The 22,451-nt window shown below is 36.5% G+C and overlaps 3 protein-coding genes across 53 annotated transcripts in view; 1 reads left to right on the top strand and 2 right to left on the bottom strand.

The window, feature by feature from the left end:
- Dscam1 (Down syndrome cell adhesion molecule 1) overlaps window positions 1-1,502 on the bottom strand; it is a 59,509-nt gene extending 58,007 nt beyond the window's left edge. For all 50 annotated transcript variants that reach the window (XM_053756890.2, XM_053756876.2, XM_053756870.2 and 47 more), the window contains exon 1: window positions 1,396-1,502. The gene's annotated coding sequence lies outside the window, so the exon portion shown is untranslated. The remainder of the gene's footprint in view (window positions 1-1,395) is intronic.
- Window positions 1,503-1,819: 317 nt separating this feature from the next.
- Glyp (Glycogen phosphorylase) lies at window positions 1,820-13,100 on the bottom strand. Its single transcript, XM_053756891.2, has 10 exons — window positions 12,574-13,100; window positions 11,347-11,578; window positions 9,970-10,154; window positions 7,342-7,453; window positions 6,225-7,153; window positions 5,755-5,943; window positions 5,381-5,488; window positions 4,722-4,900; window positions 3,997-4,198; window positions 1,820-3,758 (listed from the first exon to the last, which is right to left on the bottom strand). The coding sequence occupies exons 1-10, from the start codon at window positions 12,811-12,813 to the stop codon at window positions 3,609-3,611; spliced, it is 2,526 nt and encodes an 841-aa protein (XP_053612866.1). The 5' UTR covers window positions 12,814-13,100; the 3' UTR covers window positions 1,820-3,608.
- A 595-nt stretch (window positions 13,101-13,695) lies between these two features.
- On the top strand, window positions 13,696-22,097 carry LOC128676272 (PR domain zinc finger protein 10-like). Of its 2 annotated transcripts, none has more exons than XM_053756290.2 (18): window positions 13,696-13,911; window positions 14,055-14,185; window positions 14,517-14,604; window positions 14,979-15,101; window positions 15,594-15,722; window positions 15,917-15,976; window positions 16,333-16,536; window positions 16,881-16,969; window positions 17,584-17,657; window positions 17,937-17,984; window positions 18,468-18,762; window positions 19,141-19,220; window positions 19,680-19,791; window positions 20,354-20,413; window positions 20,799-20,955; window positions 21,610-21,749; window positions 21,904-21,948; window positions 22,043-22,097. In XM_053756290.2, exons 1-17 carry the CDS (start codon window positions 13,908-13,910, stop codon window positions 21,931-21,933), a joined length of 1,824 nt encoding a protein of 607 aa, XP_053612265.1. In that variant the 5' UTR covers window positions 13,696-13,907; the 3' UTR covers window positions 21,934-21,948; window positions 22,043-22,097. The 2 variants fall into 2 exon arrangements, with proteins under 2 accessions (XP_053612265.1, XP_053612264.1); XM_053756289.2 differs by having other exon boundaries at window positions 15,917-16,042.
- Window positions 22,098-22,451: the final 354 nt, after the last annotated feature.

The raw sequence follows: 22,451 nt of genomic DNA, 5'->3' as shown, positions 1-22,451 counted from the left end.
CCCTGCGGAACTGGCCTGGTTCAAAAGCAACATGTGACGGTACGTTTTTTGCTTCATTTAGCCTATGGTTAGTTCTTTTGATGAATCTGTGTGTTCAATCCTCGACACAAAAATGGGGGTGTATTATTATGAGAAGTACCGATTTTAAAAGTTTATTAACATTTGTTTTTTTTTAACTGGCATCTTATTTTCATTATAATTTATGATTAATAGAAAATCCAATGGGAGTTTCTGGATAAAAACTATTATTTCCCTAGATTTTACCCTTAGTATAGATAACAAAATTGATAATTTCTGCGAGGTCATGCGAACAATTCTCACAAACTTTAACACTTATAATTTACTATTCAAATAGAAATTGAATTTTAGGGATTTTTAGGGACAAATTACACACCCACATTTTAATTTTATAAAGAACTGGACCCTCCATCCACCCCAAAACACGAAATGAGTTATTCGGTAAATAGGGGAAGGTCGATTGAAGGGAGAAGTCGCCCCCGCCCCGCCAGCCATAAATAAATGACCTATGCCATAGTGTCGGGTCCATAGTTTCAAGTGCTGGCAAATTAAGCTAAAAAGAAGGTGTACAGTTATTAGTAATTTTATATGTATAAAAACAGTCAAAATGCACATTCTAATAATAAAAATAACTATAACGTGCTGGTATACTGTTTTTAATATTCTGGTTTTTAAGTAGCATCCGAATTAAGTACCTAATTATAAAATATTTTTGTGTGTCTCTTACCTAGTAAACAGTGAAAGTACATGCATACATTTGAAACTTATACGTACGCGAATTTCTAAACTAGAAATCTTAAAAGGTGTCTAGATATCGTTAGGAACATTTTCCATTGTACAAAGTTAAGATATTTTTCCCTTTGATTGATTTTCACATCGGCACAACATTTTATTGAAAGTAGCCTTTTTAAAATAATTTAAGTCACAGAATTCCACAATATCCGCCACCTACGACTTGCCCGTTTTGTTGTTGACCTCTAAGTCGATGAATGGATATAGTTATCAATTCACTACACAAGTAAATCGGCTTTATCTGATAGGTATATATCTAAGTGTGATTAAATTGCAATGTCGGCTACTTAGTGTCCGTATATAGCTCCCTAACACTGCAATATTTACAGCATGCAGTTTATGTTCGTTCGTTCGTTCATTATTATAAAATACCGGTATCACTGTCATTCTATGTAGATTAATGTCCGCTTATCTAGTCTAGAAAATCCCAAGAAATAAATTATAAGTTAGCACAAGCGTCTCTACCCTGGAAGACAACATCGTTATCGATCGCGAGCGCGCATTGCCCGACCGGCATTATTGGCAAAAAATATTTTTGTGACATAAAGAAAGAAAATCATAGGGTTTCTTGTGTATGATTCTTACCTGCGACTCCGGACCGAAGGCTCGGCGGAGCGCCCACTACACTGAAACCACAAACACACCGATAAGACGAACGGCGACGACCGGCTCGTCCGAGGGGTAAACGCGGAGTGAGTAATACGCAAGGCCGATGACATTCGGCCATAAAAACAGGACGGGTGTAATGTGCGTTCTCTTTCCCGCTGCATTTAAGCAAACGATAAAAGAAGCGAGACATGTTTGGAGCAGAATACTCTTTGGTTTGAAGGGTGGCGGTATCCGTAATTGCGCACGCAGGCGACAGGAAGCCCATCAATCTGCGCACACCGAGCCAGGATCTCTATTCACGACTGCTTCATTTTATTAAAGTCACATTGCACGACGAGATGATAACACCTACGAGAGTCGATAATGACGCCGCATACTGGCTAGAAACAAGAATAAAACATTATGAAAGATAATATTATTTATTGAAACAAATTTGTTAATCTGTATAACAACAAATTTATGTCATTAAAATAATCTATTTATAAATATTAAAATTGATTCTTATTTATAGAGAGTAATAAATAGGTGCCTACTTCATACATTTAACGACTATTAATTCTAATATTTTAAAATATATATCAACGTGTTTTCGCGTTACTTAACGTTTATATAAATTATGTTTTAGAGGCAATAACAAACTGTTTCGTACATTTCACAAAATAGTATTGAAAATATGATTACAAAAAATATGGCACGAAATAAAATCGGACATTTTAACCTTATACTCTACCATACAGAGAAAGTACTTACTATATAATAATTTCATTTTTATAATAATAGAGAAATATGCTAGGAATACCAAACTTAGTATTCCAAAAGACATAAAATATTTACTACATTTGTTAACGGTACTATAAGCAGTACATTTTATTATTCAAATTTATTTAATGTTCTATAAAAATACACTTCATAATATCTAAGACAATATTGTGACTTTAAAACAATTCGTTACTTGACAACACTGTAACAATGAAATCTTTGTGACAGTCATCTATTTTGGCATTATGGGCGAAATCTGGTTTATGAATCACCTAAAAAATCCTTGGCAAAACCTAAAGAATTAGAGATAATTGCAAAATAAAATTTATAACTTGCCAAAACAATGCTTGCCAAAAATATAATTATTAAAGATTTCATATGATGTCTTGATAAAAACCAGAATATTGTCTATGATATATTTTTTGAGGTTCATAGTTCTGTTATTTTTGTAAATATGTTACATTTAAAAAGATGAATTTAGGGTTTCGCTTCAAACGTCTAGGATTCTATATACCAAAGAACTTACAAAATTTATTCCCTTATCTATGTAAAACTTCACAGCAAGGAATAGTTAGTTACAAGCCCTATCGAATAGCTTTGCCTGATTAGTTACAAAATATTAAAAAAAATTAAAGATGTTCTTAGATTAACTTCACAAAATGATAAAAACTATTAAGATTTAGAAATCCAACCTGTTGGAAGATAGCAATATAAATTTGCTGAGTACAATTAAAGTTTAAATTTTTTTATGTAGGTACTCCTAAATAAATCGACAAGACAATAATATTATTCGTAAAAATAGTACGTTAATCGATGTAAAAAAATACACTTATTAGTTCTTCAATGAAATAATTGACAACACATTTTTATCTTAACTCTTTCAATGTAAAATAAAAAGTAAATCATTCATACAAAAATAGATCATTGCAAATAGCTACCGTTTTAATTATTGTATGCTACTTAGTTCTCAAGAGTACTTCTCAATACGCGAGGATTGAAATCAAAGTTTAGCCTCTGTTTTGGACAAATAGTGATTTTTATTGACTAGTTTTTGGTTGATTATAGGTAAAAATATTAAATGGCTTAATTCATAATCTCAATCTCAGAGGCAGGTTAAATCCAAATTTGGTTTTTGTAATCGTTGAGTAAAATAGCTAGTCTCGATAGCTCGAAACAAAACTATAGTAGTGGTTGACATAAGTGCCCAGTCAACACTTGTTGTATTTAAAAATGTGATTTCGTCTACTACAATAATTACAAACTAATTCTAAATTGATTTAGATTCAAATACATGTTAGCAATAAATAGTAATAGTTTAGCTACATAGATGGCGCTAACTACAATAAAAGTATAAATTTAAACTCACGTAGAATCTCATCACGTAGACTCTGTCGAATACAGTCGCGAACTAAGCGGCATTTGGGAAAAGTTTAGGCAGTTTCGCTGGGGTTGGGGAGTTTCTCCCAAGTGGGCTCGACGCCCCAGATCTGCCGCGCGTACTCTGCGATGGTGCGGTCGGACGAGAATTTGCCCGAAGACGCGATGTTGTGGATCACCATCTCGGCCCACTTGGCCTGGTCCTGTGGACAAACGTTTAGTTTACAGCCCGGTTCGCTTTATGATTAGTGTTAAGTGTCAAGCAGACAACTGTCAAATTGTACAATACAGTCATTTGAATTAGACAAGTGACCGGATGTATCAAATCGCTGATCATCGGTAATACAGCGTTGGACTTGTCGTCTCGGTACTAACATTTGGTGTGTGCTGAAACTCTGCTCCAGTGGAGACGAGCCCTAAATTCCATATGTATGTGCCCACCTGGTAGACCTCGGAGACCTTCTGCTGCGCGTCGATGTAGGCGTCATAGTCGGCCAGATGCAGGAACCTGTCGTGGTGCAGCAGCACGTCGGCGAGGTGCGCGAAGCGCGCGGGCTCGCCGGACGAGAAGAACCCGCTCCGGATCTGCTCGATGCACTGCCGCAGCTCCGGGTTGCGCTCGTAGAACTCGTATGCGTTGTACCTACACGATTCGTGTTTTGATCATTAATTACTAGCTGCGCCCCAGGGCTTCGCTCCCATGGGAATTTCCGGAAATAAAAATTATGTGTTATTTCAGGGTATTTTCTAGCCATGTACCAAATTTCATAACAATCGGTCGGATAATGCGTGAAGAGATAACAAACAAACAAACTTACTTTTCACATATTAGTTGGGATTGGGATAAACTCGTAATAATGTCAAACACTGTCACAGAAATTTAATCACCGTGAAAAATTTCAACGCTGTGGCACTAGAGGAAGTAGGTTAAATTTAACTGGCAAGATTGGATTATATGCATACAAATATGGAGGCAGATGAAATGAAAGCTTGTAACAAGTTTATTACAAAAATGTTTTTTTTTTTGCCACAAGCTTTTATTGTCGCCAGAGAGATCTTATTGCACTCAATGCGTGACAAAAATTCATAATCGTGCAGTAAACCGTTGGAAACAAACATCAAGACAGGTGAAGATAAATAGAATATAAATACGAAGAAAGTCTCACCCCTTCTTCTGCAAGGCCTCGACATCATCGACGCGCATGCCGAATATGAACATGTTGTCTTCCCCGGCTTCCTCAGCCATCTCGACGTTGGCGCCGTCCATGGTGCCGATGGTGAGAGCGCCGTTCAACATGAACTTCATGTTGCCCGTGCCTGACGCTTCTGTTCCAGCCGTCGAAATCTAATCACAAAACTTTTATAAGACGCAAAAAAAAAAGTCTTCTATGGCAACTGGTTGTGAATCGCAGTTGCCAATGTGGCAGGAGGGAAATGGTTGCACAGCTCTGTAAAACAACTATAGTACAAATAAGAATATATGCAAAGCTCAAAGCAGTGGCGTGTGGTTCCGCCCTAGAACAGGATCGCCTCATATCCTCTCGTGGATTTCGCACGAGCCAAATAAGTCTTGGCATCAGATAGTCAACAATAGCATCCCATCATCCATGGAGAGTCGACGTTGACATCCGACAGTTGGTACGTTGACCGGTAGTAAAATCACAGAAGAATATTAAAAATTAAAGGTTATAAAAACGTTATACTTTATCAATTGTATTGGTCTTAGGTTGAGCGACGTCTAATGAATTAATATGGGAAGACGAGAAGGGAAAAACGGAAAACTAAACGCACCACGCATTAATAAATGATTTATATGTATATTTACCTGTTCGCTGAGGTCGGCGGCAGGCATGATGCGCTCGGCGAGCGTCACGCGGTAGTTCTCCAAGTAGATTAGCTTCAGCCGATCGCCCACCTCCGGGTCGTTGTTCACCTGCCACCGAACATTATATAAGACTAGACCAACCCGAACACTGGTGCCACCATCACATTTTTATCGAGCTGGGGAGCCTTCTTAATTTATTTATATCCAATATTTATAACGCTCTATCTCTAATCTTTTCTGGAAAAGATATTAGCATTAATTACTCCAATTATAAGATATTAGCGTTCCTTCTCTTGTGGTTCTATATGTATTTCTCTTTCTTGTATGAGCTGAACGAAAGATGACGAAGTTAATAGTTGTCTTTGTCTACTCACAGTGTTGCCGACGGCACAGGCCAGCGCAATGATCTGTTTAGCGATGTAGTACCCGGGGGCCGCCTTCCCGCCGATCATGATCGTGCGCGGGGTCACCGCCACTGATGGATCGCGTTTGATGCGGTTGTATATCGTTATCACATGCAAAATGTTCAGCAACTGCCGCTTGTACTCGTGGATGCGCTTCACCTGAAAGATTTCAAAATTACACTAACTTACTAAAATGAGTCAAGACAATGAGGTTCTCTTGCTTTATAGGTTTTGTGGCCACCGTCTGTTTACGCCATCGAATAGGTAAAATATCAAAATAAAAAAATATATATTCCTTGCTTGAAAGATTATACAGTGACAAAGAGATTAGAACATATGGAACTGGTCTTATAAAGATTAATTATGAATTAAGCAAAGCAAGTTAAAATATCATTAGGTAAGGTAGATAGCATCTAAAAAGGTTACAAAATATAAGTTACCTGGATGTCAAACATGGAGGCTGGGTTAATCCTAACGCCAGTGTCGCGCTCGATCAGCGCCGCGAGCTTCAGCTTGTTCTCCTGTTTCACCTTCATCACCGCGCGCTGGAACGCCGGGTCCTTCGCCCACTTCTTCAGCTGCTGCAACTGCTCCAAGTGCACCGTCCATTCGTCCCCAATTTTATCACAAATAAGATCCGACAATCCAGGGTTACACAGGAGCAGCCAGCGGCGGGGAGTAATACCGTTGGTTTTATTCTGGAACTTTTCCGGCCACATCTCGAAGAAGTCCTTGAATATTGTCGCTTTAAGGATCTCAGAGTGGATCGCGGCTACGCCGTTGACCGCATGCGAACCAACCACACAAAGGTTAGCCATGTTGACTCGTTTGTCCCCTTCCTCCTCGATGAGAGACATCCGCCTCATGCGGTCCATGTCTCCCGGCCAGCGCTTCGCGACCTCTTGCAAATGGAGGAAGTTAATATGGTAGATGAGCTCCATGTGCCGCGGCAATACGTTTTCCAACATGGAGCAGTGCCACCTTTCGAGCGCCTCAGGAAGTACCGTATGATTGGTGTAGGCGCAGCACTTGACGACTAAATTCCAGGCTTCATCGTATGGTAATTTTTCGACGTCGATTAGGATTCTGAGTAGCTCAGGGATGGCAAGAGCCGGATGGGTGTCGTTTAGTTGGATGGCGACTTTCTCTGGGAGGCTATCGAATTTTGTGCGGACGACGTCACGGCAGCCGAACTTGGAGAACTTGAAGCGGCGGATGATGTCCTGCAGCGTGGCCGCGCACATGAAGTACTCCTGGCGCAGTCGCAGCTCTTTGCCCTCGAAGAAGTTGTCGTTGGGGTACAGCACGCGGGAGATGTTCTCTGCCACGTTGCGGTCAAGCACGGCTTGGATGTAGTCACCGGAATTGACTGTAACAAATTTAAGTGTAATAAATTTTACGTAACAAAGTAAAAAGTACTGATCAATTAATTATAAATAATGTACAAGAGTCAATCATAAAATCTTTCAGTTATATTTTTTGTTTAAAAATAAAACATAGCTCAAATAATGCTTTAACTTATTTATGAACAAGAATAATAATGTGTTATGTACTAACAGAAGCGCAGGTTGAAGTCGACGGGGCTCTTAGCAGACCAGAGCCGTAGGGTGTTGACTACATTGTTGTTATACCCGGGGATCGGGTTGTCGTACGGCATCGCGAACACCACCTGGTGACAACACATGTAGGTACATCAATAAAAAGTAACAAACATTTGGAATATCGCCAAATAAAAATCCACTGTGTTGTTTTACAAAGTCATTGAGTTATCTACATTTTTATGTTTAATCGGCGTTAATTAAATCAGTTTAGTACTTTCATATTTATTATAAGTTTGAATCAGGGATTCATTTAATGTACAATCATTAAAATGTTATAACGTAATCTGGAATATAGAAAAAATTGTTAATTTTTTTATTTTATTTGGATTAAAAAGGATTAGTGCCATTTTTTTAGGTAAAGCTTAGGTATTACGTACTCGTAAATGTGAAGCCAACATAGACTAACATTTAAAAAAATGTGTTGTACAATAGTATCATAGAAATTTTGAAATATATAATGACATGATTCACACACTACACCACACTATTATGTTTCGATCCCAGTATAGAATCTTGATTGAGGTGAAGGAAAACGTGAGTAAAACAAACTAATCTAGTCTAGATAGAGAATAAAAAAATAATGTAAATGGGTAAGTACTATTTGCCTTTCGATTTAAAGGTCCAAAGCGTTTTCGTCCATATCATTATATAAGCGTAAATTCAAGACCTAATTACGAATAATAAGATTTTTTATTACTCGAAGTAATTATAGTTAAATAATGTAATATAAGGTATTTATTTATTATAATTTAGAAAGATTTACAGCTAAGTAGGTAACATATAATAGAAATTAAAGTATGAAAAAATTAAAAGTATGACGCTATTAATAGAACTACGTTAGGTATAGGTACGTAATGTGGGACATAGGCTTATGGCCCGTGACCTTAACTGCCCTTCATGCGTGTAAATATGGAATGTTATTCTCTCAGCATCCGTCCATTGATACAAACATGATAGCTGCATGATGCTTATCAGGGTTCAAGATATGAAAGCTCACATACAGAGGCTATACATGCACTGCATATGCGCAAGGTACATTATGCGTAATGCGTGCTTCAAGACACAAGATCTTTGAAATAATTAACGTAACTACTACTCAAATCAACTTATTCAGGGGTATATAAATTGGAGAAAAAAATATTTTAGTATCAACGATTAATGTTACACGTTTGGGACTATAATTATAAATTAATAGGCTTATTAAGTTTTGTCTTGCAGGCTGTTCGTGTTCATAAGTATAAACTATGAAAATTATCTACATTAAATATATTCGTCTGTATGATATCGCGTAAGAGTAATAAAATAAAACTACTTACGCGTGGTTGGACCGTGCGCGTTATCGATTCAATCATTCATTAATAACAAGGGAATTACTCTCGTACATAACTTTCAAAGAATGTATTTGTATGATTCACACTTTATTGTTTCTTTTTCGTCATTCGCTACACTCATGATTTTATTAGAATCTGTGGATGCCAGTATTATCAGAATTAACTGGTCAATTCCATCCATCACGAGCTCCCTTGCTGATAACAGAGATAACATCCATGTGAAATTATTGATTTGAATTTATAACTATAATTTTAGTTTAAATGCAGATACACAAAGAAATGTCGATACATTTTCGGTAACGGGACACAAAAAAATGTGCAGGTGCAGTAAAAATTTGACCTTCTTCACACTCATAGATTTATGTACACAAAATGCATTTGATAATGTAACTTTCTTCTGAATGATACCACACTGAAATAATGAGTACTATCCGACACTCGAAATGAATAAAGATAACATGGTTTGTAACGGAGTTCGTTGACATCTTAGTGATGGGAACAAGTTACAAACTTGATAAAATTCATATAGGTAATATGTTATCTTGTTTCTATGTGTAGACATTTATCAAATGACATTAATAAATTCTAATTTCTGATTTCTAATTACTACAAAGACGCAAGTTCATTTAGTTAGGTAATCATTGATATTACCTAATTAAATTACTTTAATTGTAATTTCTGTTATTTTTTAATTTTCCCCAAAAGTAAGACAGCTGGGCTATTTATTTGGTTAGATAATATACCTATGTGTAAAAGATCTTTAGATAAACATACATATCGTGTATATATCTATACAGTGTCACGTCAAGCTAACGTTGCGTGGACAAACTTTCATACGTAATTGTATGGCGCGCTTCTTAAAACCGATTTTTTATACAATGACGGATCCGGAGAGACCAATGCCATAAAACGCACGTTTAGCTGTATAGCGGACTTGTTGGTGGAAGACGTCCAAATTAAAATCTGTCGCACGTCTGTCATTGTCATCAACAGCCATATAGACGTCCACACTGGTGGGGCACAGGCCTTCCTCATGGTTGGATAAAGAGGGCCATGACCCAAAACGCGGGCCGATTGCGGATTGGTGGGTTTTAATTACTGCTAATATAACCGGGACCAAGGGCCATCCGAAGCACGGAGAAGCTCAAGGTCATCTTTGGTCACCCATCCAACGATCGACCATTATGAGAAATGTCTTAACAACCATTATCAAAGGCCGAGCTCGCTAACAAATACGCCATTGAGCTCCTCACCTGTGTATCGATCCATTTCTTTCCCTCGGGGGTGTCGACAACCTTGCCGTAGAAGTTGACCGGCAGCATGAACTCGGGGCGTGCCTTCTCCCAGGGGTTCCCGTAACGCAACCAGTCATCAGGCTCCTCCTGCTGCTCACCGTTCTCGATCTTCTGCGCGAAGATGCCGTACTCGTACCTTATACCTAAAAAGAAGAATGTGAAGAATATATTTTTTTTAATTTGACACAGAGCGGACCGATAGAAAATAACTGGTCAAGTACGTGTCGGAGCTCGCGCAATGTTACGATTTTAAAGGTCCTAATAGCGTAACAATAAATGCACGCAATTATTTACTCCCAATTATATAACCAACGATTATGATTGTATATTCAATACTTTTATATTCAATGGTTTAAAAAAAACGCTAAATGCGGCCCGCAGCTTCGTTCCCTCTCGTCGTCCAAATAAACAGTATCATAATATGCTATTCTAGAAGAAGAAGAAGTACCATCACCTAGATCTGTGTACAATTCAATTAAAGTCCATACCATCAATATTGATTTTGAATGTTTAACAAATATAACATACATCCTCCCAAACTTTCGCATTTATAATATTATGACGCATTACCAGATGGAAATAAGTTCAATGAACGGTTCTCCTTTCCTAATGTACAGAACAAATTGCAAGGTTAGTAACTCTCCTCAATTAACAAGACTAACAACTAATAAAAATCCTTGTGTGGTTAAAAATCTTGTTTACTCAAATCAGATTCAATGTGAACACAAGTAGAATTATTATTGGCGCGTCGCCCAGTTGATGTTGTCAACTGCTTCAATTAGTATATATAGTGTCGGAGACTTTAATGTCAACTATTTTGGCTGGTATTCATTTGCGGAATTTTCAGATTCTCCTATTTCTATCCATTCTTTTTTAGAGAATTATTGCTTATGTTAGTGTCAGATTTTATTGAAAATACTTGAAAATAATTTGACGTGGCTTTTACGAATACTGCCGTTAGTGGCAGTAGACACATGCACAGTAGTGGACTTAATAGAGTCATCTTATGAAGTTTTCTTTACCATGTTTTCCATTACCAGAAGCAAGTGGTAGTCTTTGAGAAAATAAACTCTAATTTGAACCTGAGATCTTATGATTATATACCTAATTTAAATAAGTATTGTATAAATCATATGTTTATTTATTTATTTTTATGTATAGGTAGGTACACAACACAATAGTGTTATGAAAATGAAAATACCAAGTACAAAGTAGGTGACTTTTTAAAGAATTTTTATAAAAAAAGTACCTTTGTACAGTTTCCTATATGCAAATATTATATTTAAACTGTTATATTGTGTTACATAAATAAATAAATTAATATCAATTACTTACCATAACCATAAGCAGCCAATCCTAAAGTAGCCATTGAGTCAAGAAAGCAAGCAGCCAAACGTCCCAGGCCTCCATTACCCAGGCCAGCATCCTCTTCTAATTCTTCCAGCTCCTCTATGTCTAGACCCAGCTGGTACAAAGCCTCATCAACAGTTCCTTGGATACCCAGGTTTATCATTGTGTTCTGAAGTGATCTGCCCATATAGTACTCCAATGATAGATAGTAGACACGCTGTGTACAAAAACATGAAGATGATGAATAATATAGATTGTAGGATCTATTATTATAAATGCAGATGTGAGTTGCTGAGGATATGCAAAGATGGTCAACTTGTATGCCAAGTGTACTCAAAATATGTGATGGATCTTGAAAACACTTGGCATACAAGTAGAATATAATGACAGATATGGTACATTTAAAAATCCTAAACTCCACCAAGGGACAGCTAGTATGAATTTTTATCACAGCTGAAATGTCTATAAGAAATATTAGTTATTATATTATAAGAATTATATATTATAAGTTTATAAACAATATTAATATAACCCCAGATAGTTTTAGATGATAATATTGAATTGTGTTGATTTAGGATTCTGAGGATTTAGGATATTTAATGTCATTTGTTTTTATTTTCGCATGCTGGAAACAGCTAGGTGCTATAATATGCTTATGTCAAATAAATCATTTGATTTGAAGAATATCAATGTAAAAAAATTTATGACACCAACTTTACAATGACAAATTCAAGTTGGAGAATACTTATTTAATGGACTAATTTATAGTGTCATCAGTTACTTGAAATTATTAACAAAAAACATAAAATTAAATCCACCAATGTTTGAAGTGGCTTTCATTAGGTTTTATACTAAGTAATATAAAGTTAATTTCCAAAACATGTAAATAAGGTGAGGTTGGTGTAGTTATCATTTAAATTAAGATTTACTTTTTCCACAAAAAAAAAAATAACATGAATGATATCTGTAAAGTAAGCAAAAATATTCTTTTATAGCTTAATTACATTAAAATCAATTTTAAACTACAATACATAAGTACCTGCAAAAATACCTGAAATATGGCTCTTTTAAATCAAAAGCAATTATACTTGTAATTCAGTTTTATTTTCAAATAAAAATAATACTAAATTACAAAAAAAAAGTACCAGTAACAAGAGAAAATTAACTGAAATGAAGGTACTTCAGAAAAGTAAAAACAAATTGGGTACCTACCTTGGGATCCTTTTCATAGTAATATTGTTGGGTCCTGATCCAACGGGACACAAGATGGTCCTTGACCGTATGTGCTAAAGCAAAGTAATAGTCCCTCGGAGTAGCAACATTACGATCCTTCACCAAGGTATAGTGTAAATGGCGATTAAACGCCTTCTTCACCTCTCCTACATTCTCAACAGCTACGATACCTCGCACAGAGATCTGCTTTCGCTTATCGTTATCCGATTGAACACTCATTTTAATTATGAAACAGTCGACCGCCCGTTAGATCACAGAAACCCCGACTGTAGATTAACTTCTGAGCAGTGGCCTGTCGGTCACCTTGAGAAGGTCAAAGCAATGAACAACACACCGCAGTATTACCACTCAGATTATGATTTTATATTGAAACTATCCTTTCATTAAAAGTTAAATACAAACAATAGAACTTTTAAAGTTCTATTTTTAGTTTATTCCATAAATGTAGACAAAATCACCAACAAAACACCTCGTTTTCAAAATAGACCGGGCCGGCGGGGATAAAAATATCAATCAACTTGTTGTCATTGTCAATTGTCAATAGTAAAATAATTCACTATCCTGCAGTGAAGAATGTAAAGAGATAGAGAAAGCGATCCCGTCATATCTTCCATTTCGCTCTCATACAAGAAATATATTTATGAGTATTTAGAAATATATGAAGAGAAACGAGACGAAATCTCCCACTTTGAATGGCCGGCTCCACACTATCGCAAAAAAGGTCGCCAAATTTAACTAACACGGCATATTATTGTTGGTTTTTCGTTGCGATAAGTAAAAGCATATCATCGTGTCGGAAAGCTATATTATGACTGTCTTCTGTCTCATTTGGTTACAGTTATTCGTTATCTATCTACCTATTTATTTTTATTGGCTTTTATAAAAAATGATCAAGACAAGATGCATCTAGAATGCATGTGACGATTATAATAATATAAAGGTTCCGTTTTTTCTTTTTTAGCCTGCTCCCAGTAATATATCCCTCAAGTTAAGACTAATTCACTATCCTGCTGATTCTGCATTAAAGGACGGACAGAGGCATCAGAATCTTAACGTTAAAAAAAAAAATCTCAACGTCAATTGTCATTTTGTCAAATATTTTTCATTCACGTAGGTAGCAAGGTAAATTCTTGAAACCTGATGATTGATTGTGTAAATAAAATACTACTATAGTATAAATATTTTATGTATGTACGCTTTAAAAATTATAATTGTATGTAGGTACACGATTTTATTTCAATCGGTACCCAATTTTTCAATTTATATTAGTTTTCTGAAAGATATTATAATCTGAATAAATCAAAATAAAAAATATGGGTGAGTCTTTCGTTTGTTTCTTATAGGTACAGAAATGTTTTGTAATTACATGGTAGAAACAGTCAAATTCAACGAGATATGATGGGCATTTTTCCTATATAATAATTTTCTTTCTTGTTTAAAATATAAATGTCTAATTTCAGTCTCACATCCATCAGAGCAACTGCCGACTGAAACTCAACTTGATGAAGAGAGAGTTCCAACTGTTATGTATTTGATTGAAATTGATTCAAATCAATGCACGATTAGAGATGGCATGTCCTTTCAAATGCTGGTTTGTTTTATAATTATCTATACATACTAATAATATATATATATATATAATTATTATTATATTATTATAAAGAGGTAAGTGTTTGTGAGTTTCTATGTTTGAGGCGGGTAACAAGGTTTTTATTACAATTATTATTGTAGTAAAAATGTATTAATCCAATGGGAAAGAAATATGTAATGTCATGTTATAATGAATTTAATAATTAAAAACTGATATAGAGATTTTTTGAAACAAATAATCCATACTTTTGCAGTAGTAGGAAATAGTAGCAATAGTAGGAAATATTTAGTAAATTTAGTAAGTTATGTCTTTTTTTCATTTTTTATTTCAGAATAGTAATCAGAATAATGCTCATTATCTCATCCCTGCACAAGGAGTTGAGCAAACAGGAATTCAAAAGCATATTCAACATCATATAGGTAGGTACTTGGGAAGTTTATTCAAAGTATTTTAAAGCAAACTGAATTTGATCACAAAGAAAGGATTGCTATTTTGTTTTATATATGTTAAATGTTAAGGCTAAATCCCGAAGTTACATCAAAGTTTAGCAGGCTAGGCCTAGGTGTAGCCTGCTTTCGACTGGGTAGACTAGAGATTAGCCTTTATCTTTTTCACTAGACCTAGGTGCAGGTGGTCGGCGTTGGTTACACCTAGGTGAATTGTTTTTATCTCCAACTAGATCCTGATGTTCCAAGTTTTTTTTTATTTATATACTTGAACAAGCAAACAGGCATAAAGCTGAAGATCTCTTTTTGTTTATAATATCAGTATATTAATTTTTATAGTATTTTAGATTTTCAAGGGATAAATGTTATTGATAATGGAAGCATCATCCAGAATGATGTCATCAATGAACAGCAAACTCCATCAAAAATACCACCACATATATCCTATGTGAGACCTGTTCACAAATATGGTAAGATACTTTATATACTATTTAATATCTATAGATTTTCAAATGCATGAAGAGAGTGATGTGTATAGAGGAATCAAATGGGATTTGTCAGAATCCTAGTCTCTAGAACTCTGCCCCAAGGGTAACGGCATTACTAATGTTAGTATCTCAAAAATGGAGAAAATAAATATTCTTGATCGCTGAAAAAAGAAGACACCACAGGTCCATACAAAATTACCCAAAGCTCTTTGATGTGAAAAACTAAACTCTTGATTTAGAGTCTGTTTCACCACTTTCTGATAAAATATCATTGTGTAATCTGATAGATGAAACTAACTGCCAGATTATTGGCCAGTTAGTTTTATCCAACCTTTTGTGAAACAATTCTTAACACTATCTGTTACATGTAAACTATCAGATACTTTACCAGCAAGTGCAATGGTCAATGTCTGAGGAAGCTCCGATGAGAGAGATATGATACAGGTCCTAAAAGTATTGGTAATATGCTGACAGTGCACATAGCGGACAGCGTGCCGCCGCCGCGCGCCGCGGCCACGCTGCCGAGTGCTCTGCGCATCTGCCGCGGCGGTGTGTCGCCGCATAAACTATTGCCACCCCGCATACGATTCGGACCCATAACAGGTAGACATGTTTTATTCATATCTTTTTCGAATCTATTCTAAGCTTTTTTGGTCTTGCTAACTGTGTGATCAATTAATTTATAAACCAATTTATTTTGATTTTGTGGACTCTTGATTATGCAGTTAATAGTAATGCTATGAATATTGGTGTACCTTGTTTTATTGATGTTATAACTACTGCTAATGATATTTCAGGTGTTGTACAAGAAGTGTCCAGCAAACATGCCCTGAATTTGATATCCAAAGCTGCTGCCAGTGAGAGACCAATTTTATTATTATCAAAGAATGATACTATCAGCCATATAGACATTTCAGATAAAGGTATTGAGCATATTTTTCTTTTTATTGGTAAAATCGAAAAGTATGGACTAAATTTAAATTTTATCTGTACCTAAAAAAAAATTATACCTACTTGTAGCATATCACTATTAATTTATTAATGTTAAAGGAAACTAGTTTTTACCTCTCCATATTTAATTGGTTTACTTAACAAATAGTCTTGAAATGTTGCATTCAAATATTGGAGTTCATAGGGTTTCATTCCACCTGGAAGAAGTACTGTTCTCAAGGGAAATCTAGTACAAAATAAAGTGAATATGTCTTTTTTGCAGATAAATCGAACTGGTTCAGCCTACTGCCGCTGGGGGACGAAAGCACGGCCAACGTGTGGGTGTACCAAGATGGGGACTCATTGTACGGGATCACGACGCGGAGTATCGCTCCTCGCGTCAATCTGTGTCTCGGCTACAGCCAGCGCTACGCGGCGCAGCACCGGCTGCCGGCCTCGCAGCCCGTCTGCGGGATTGATGAAGAAGGTGACTGTACATTGTGACGTGTAGTGTACCAACAAGGAGACTCGTACGGTTGTACTGGCTATTTTGAAATCTCGATGTGTAATATCGCATTTGAATATATTTTCCATAAAGAAAGAAAAGTTGTGTCAAATCCTTACATATTATAAAACAGCAATCTCTGCTGCGTCTATCTGTCTGTTCGCGATAAACTCTAAAATTACTGCCCGGATTTTCATGCGGTTTTCATGCACCAATGGATAAAGTGATTCCTGGGGAAGGTTTAGGTGTATCATTTATTATGTTTTTACCCGAGTGAAGCTGGGACGGGCCGCTAGTCAATAAATAAAATATGATCTGTTTGTCAGACGAGCAACGCAAGTGGTGGTGCTATGAATGCCGCTTTGCGTGCAAGACCGCGGCGCTGCTGCAGCGGCACATGGATGAAGCTCACATGGTAACAAATTATTTCATTAAACTTTTTACTAATGGACCAAAGTCTTCTACTGGAGCTGGTAAATAAAATTCAAGGACTTGCTGATTTGACCGGAAAACGAAGCGTAGGAACCTACCGACCTGATGGTCGGATGACCTGAACAATGTCGCAGGGTAACGTTGGATACAAGCTTGTTTTAACCGCGGTCATCTTGGAAATCCTTGGGGGAGTGTTCAGCATTGGCCTCATTGTGACTGACTTGCTGTATGATGAAACATGCCCTTTTCTCCATAATAGATAAGAACAAAAGATAGAGCATGTATAATTTTTGTTGTTATACAATATGTAGGTATCTGAAATTAGTATTGGGACTTCAACAATTATCACCATAATGTTTTTCGTTTTATTTTTATCCCCATAACTGACACAGTCATAAGTCGAACACCAATTAATCGGGGCAATCGTGAGGGCCTTGTAAGTCACCCCCAACGATCCATACAAATTTCAATATTAACTATAATATAAAATAACATATAAGAAGGATATGATAGTATCGGTCTAGATCCTGGACGGCTCTTTCGTCAATATCAAAGCGACTGTACAAACAAGACTGTAATATAGCTCCAACATTTCAGGGAGGTAAGAACAACACGCGGAGACGGCGGTATCGATGCAAAAACTGCGCTCTTCCGTTTTCCAGACTGTTCACGTGAGTTATTTACTATTTTATCTCTTCGACGTTTTCCTCGCTTATTTGGAGTCAGCATAGTATTTGTTAACTTCCATTTTGTCTGTTGCTTGTTATTTGAGTGACTATCGTATTCATTATTTCTTTGTCCAATCCATCCACTTCTGAGACTTCTTTGATATTCCTCTATTCGCAAAGAAGCTGGTTTATATATGTAAATATGTCTGTAAATATAACATGTGAAAATAAGACTCATTTTGTGTGGTTCTATCTTATTAACTAAGTTACGTAATTTTTCAGATTAAAACGCCACATGTCTATACACTGCAAGAGCAAAACAACAAAACCGTAAGTATATTATTGTTATTTATTGAGTTACAAACAAGTTCGTATAGACAAAAAATCATTTTAGATGAAGATGAACCCTAAATTAAAACGAAAACCATTAATTGCTTTCTTAGAGAGAATTGACACTTTTCTTCAGTGAGGTAAGCATGAGTTTGTGTTAGAACTTAATCGGCAACGAAATCGTATATCAAAATGCGGTCTGTCACGTTTTTACAGCTATAGATATAGTTCATGACCAGTGGCCAAACATAAGATGCCGCGAGCGCAGATGTGGGCAACAGCTAGTTTTTAATATATTACTTTAATTTTATTTTAGTTATTTTTTTCGTGTATACGGTTTGCTTGTGCACTCGAAAAACGTGTAAAATTCTCGAACCGCCACCCGCGCATTATATTCGACGTTAATACCGCACGCCATTTCGTCGTCCATATTAAACATATTTGCACCATTTCACGCTTGTCTCTCATAATGTATTGTTTCAGCGACCCTCCTCCACAACAAGAGACAACGCCCGACTCATTTCTAAACTCGACTCCTCAGGAAGAAGAGCGTTTGCCCTCAGACGAGAGCTTCCAAAACTACACCAATAACCTGGACTTCTCTACTAATCTCTTCGACACTGACCGTTTGTCTACGCTCGATATCTCGGCCAATTCTAGATCAGATTTGAATTTCTATAGCGACAAAGATGATTTTCTGCCCGGCCAATCTGAGTCTATCGGAAATCTTGTTGATGATGCATCGGCTGAACCGGGTCAGGTTAATGAGGAAAAAGAGGTAAGAACATAGAAATTAATTTAAATTAAAAGATAGAACATACATATGTTTTGAAGAGAGAGATAATTACACGACTGTAAATTATGTTTGCTTTTGGGGTTCATTCATACTTAATATTATAAATGCGAAAGTCTGTAACCTTTTTACATTTAGAATAGATATACCCAGTTACCCCAATTAGAATAGATATAGGTAGCCAAGGCCGAACATATTTTACCGCGGGCAAAAGTTTTTGTGTATTTTTGAGTTTTTTAATTGCCTAATTTTTTTTTAAATTTCTAATTATGTATGTATGAAATCATTAGTTTTTCATTATTGGTTTTGTTGGTACTTTTATTAGAAACCGGAACAAATTTACAATTAGTTGTGAATTTTCAGAAGGACAAAGCTACTAGTGTGATAACATGCCCACATTGTCAAGATACCATGTCAATTTCTTTGAAAAATCGTCATATGAGGTAAGAATATAAGAATTTTGGATTCTTAAGATTCCTTTGTAAAGGTAAAGGGCAAAGGCTTCTCTCTAATAAGTTCAACCAAGGATGGCGCGATATAATACTGAATTGAACTTTACGGAAGTAAGATAGAGGTTACATTGTTAATGAAAAAAGCACATAAATTAAAATGAATGCAAGACGGTTACATGTAGGTACAGTCAACAGCAAACCAACTCACCCACATTAATTGCAAATTCGTTCCTATTAACGGCATAAATATCAATTCAGGGTAACTTAATACACATGAAGTTTTCTTTTAACACTAATTTGTATATACTCACGTTTTTCCTCGACTGCAAAGGAAGAGTATTTTTAGTAAATATTTTTTCTTTCTTTGTGGACATGTATACAACGGCGGACATGTGTATATAGCGAGTAACGGTTGGTTGGTTGGTTGGTTGGTTGGTTGGTTGGTTGCAGAGAGTGCCGCGCGCGCACCGTGAGCTGCGCATGCGGCGAGCGCTTCCGCGACCGGCGCCGGCTGCAGCGCCACGTGCACGCGCTTCACGCCTCCGCCTCCGCCTCCGTCCCGGTCAGTGCCTCCAACCGCGGGGACTGGGCTAAAGCATTAGGACATATTTCAGAACCACATTTTAGAAAATATAAACCTTCGAGTTTCGAACTGAAATAAAAAATATATAACTGAATTAGATTCCTAAGTAACAAGAGTTAACTTGATTTAATTCTATTGTAGCAACAATTGGAAGTACAGATGAAAGATCATTTGTAGATTTACGAAATGGAAATTTTGTAAAGCAACATATTTTTACTGTCAGTGAAAATAAAATATCAGAATCCTGTGGAATTAATTATCAGGGTTTGGTGATTTTCAAATACAGTTAGGTGCCTAAGACCCCAACATAGTTTAAAATGGCCCTAAATTTTGCTGAAAGTCATCTATTGATACTACTCGCTGTCAGCTGTCGTCTTGTCAATGTAAATTATGACTACAGAGGACGCTTTAAAGCTTACTTTTCCATGTGTGTCAACTTGTCGGGAGGGAGCGTTGCAGTAGAAGTGTGCTAATTTTTATACCGCACGGCTCTCGTCTCGTCCTGGAGAAATACTATAATAACATTTTTTATAATTTTCAGAGCGAGACTATTTCAAGTGAATATTCATTTAAATGTGACGAGTGTCAGCTCAATTTCAAGGTACGTAAATGGAATTTAGTATAAGATTATTGAATATTTTTTTTATGTATTCGGTCTGTCATCCGAGCTTATAATAATATTACGAATCCGAGATTTATACTTATATTATGAATGTGAAACTGTGTTTGTTTTCTTTTATTCTTTCTTTCTTACGGTCTACGATTTGGCTTTACTGCGGATGGTGGATCAATTTGTAAATTTTCAATAATTTACTGAATAAGAATATGTTTTATATAATTATATCATTCTATCCATATAAACATATCCATACAAATAAATAAAATCGGTTGTTAGTTGAAATTCTCCTTAAAGGGAAATTCACGCGGGCGAATCCGCGGTGAAGAACTACAAATTATATATGGTTAAAAATATTTGGTTGTGATAGCGGCGCGGCATGTTCGTGAACCACATGTGGCGCTCGCACGGCGAGCTGTCGCGCGCGCCGCTGCAGCGCCTGGAGCGCCACTACCCGTGCGTGGCCTGCCCCAAGCTCTACCGCTCCGCCGCCAAGCGCGCAAGGCACGTGCGCAAGCACCACCCGGGTATGCTGTGCTGTGTTACTTGCTACACCAGATACTTCGGACCCATTAAGCTTCGTTCAAACAGACGCGAATCAGCGCGATTCGCTTGCTCGCTTATGGTATACTCGTCCATGAGCTGACGCGCTCTTCGCGCTTACGCAAAGGTACTTACTTAATTACTTTACTTTTTGTAAAAATAATTAAAGATTCAAGTTCAACGGCATTTCAAAAAACAGTCGCTCGCTGTCCCGCGTATATTTCGCTGCAGCTCGTATTCGCGTCAATTTGAACACGTCCATACAGGTTAGCTGACGCAATCTGCGCCAGCGAAGTGCGTATTCGCCCAGTTTGAACGAAGCTTTACTCGCCACTGCCAACTCAGATTTTTAATTCCCAACATTATGAGAGCCTGGTGACAATAAAAACTACTGCCAAAAATATTTTTTTATAAATAGCGTGTTCAATTTTGTTATAAGGGTGTTACTCTATGGGTTCTTATTGCGGTGCAGATAATTTAGTGACATCTTTTGTTCAATTTCCCAGTTACAATATCAGGGTTTCATATACATACTAGTTTGACTACTATATTCTCATTTATTAGAAAGTATGCATTCGATCCAAATTTGAATTTTAACTTTTTGAACTTAACAAAGATAATATACAAAAACACCACAGGCGCGGAACTGATGCGCGCGCAGACGATCTCCAGCGGCCCGGTGCAGTGCGCGCCGGCGACGTGCCCCGCGTGCCCGCGCCAGTACGCCACTCGCGCCAAGATGCTGCAGCACGCACGCGCCTGTCATCCGCACCTCATTGTAATACCTACTATGTTATAAATTTACTATTCACGAGATATCTTAACTATTCATTATACACTCCAAGAAAATTGATCAGATTCGCCCACTATTTAATTTCATATTTGAGTTTCAAGTAACATAATTATTTATTTCTTGATGTATTTTTTTCCAGGCTCCATCTCCCAAGAAATCGCACAAGTAAATTAACTAAGACTAGGTAGGTTTGTGTCTTGTAGACATTGTATTTAATAATATGACTTATATAGAAAACTCTTTGAGAATACTACTAACATTTATTTTTCTTTATACAGGTGAGGACAAGAGGAGGACAAAGAGAAAGTGACGTGAAAAAAGGAAAACCAAACCGTAATTTTCAATAAATTAATTTTACTTCAATCGTGTTTTTATTCAAATTTACAATCACTAACTTTGTTTTGATCTTGTATGTTTTGTTTCAAGGTAAACCGACGTTACTTGAAGTCACTTTTAGGACGTAACATAGGTACCTGATTTCTCATTTTGTAGTGTAGATGTAGACTATGTAGTATAAATGATTCAAACAACATGAAAAAATATTGATTGGAAAGTAAATCTATGGATATTTATTTGGGTTGTAGCAAGCAGACATGCAGTTTCTACCGCCTATACCTATGATATCGGCTTGTTAACAAATTATGTATCATCAGTAGTATACCCACCTTTTAAGAAAAACAAATGTGT

This window comes from Plodia interpunctella, chromosome 16, assembly GCF_027563975.2.
Source record: "Plodia interpunctella isolate USDA-ARS_2022_Savannah chromosome 16, ilPloInte3.2, whole genome shotgun sequence".
NCBI lineage: Eukaryota > Metazoa > Arthropoda > Insecta > Lepidoptera > Pyralidae > Plodia > Plodia interpunctella.
This window is presented reverse-complemented; position numbering and strand designations above follow the sequence as displayed.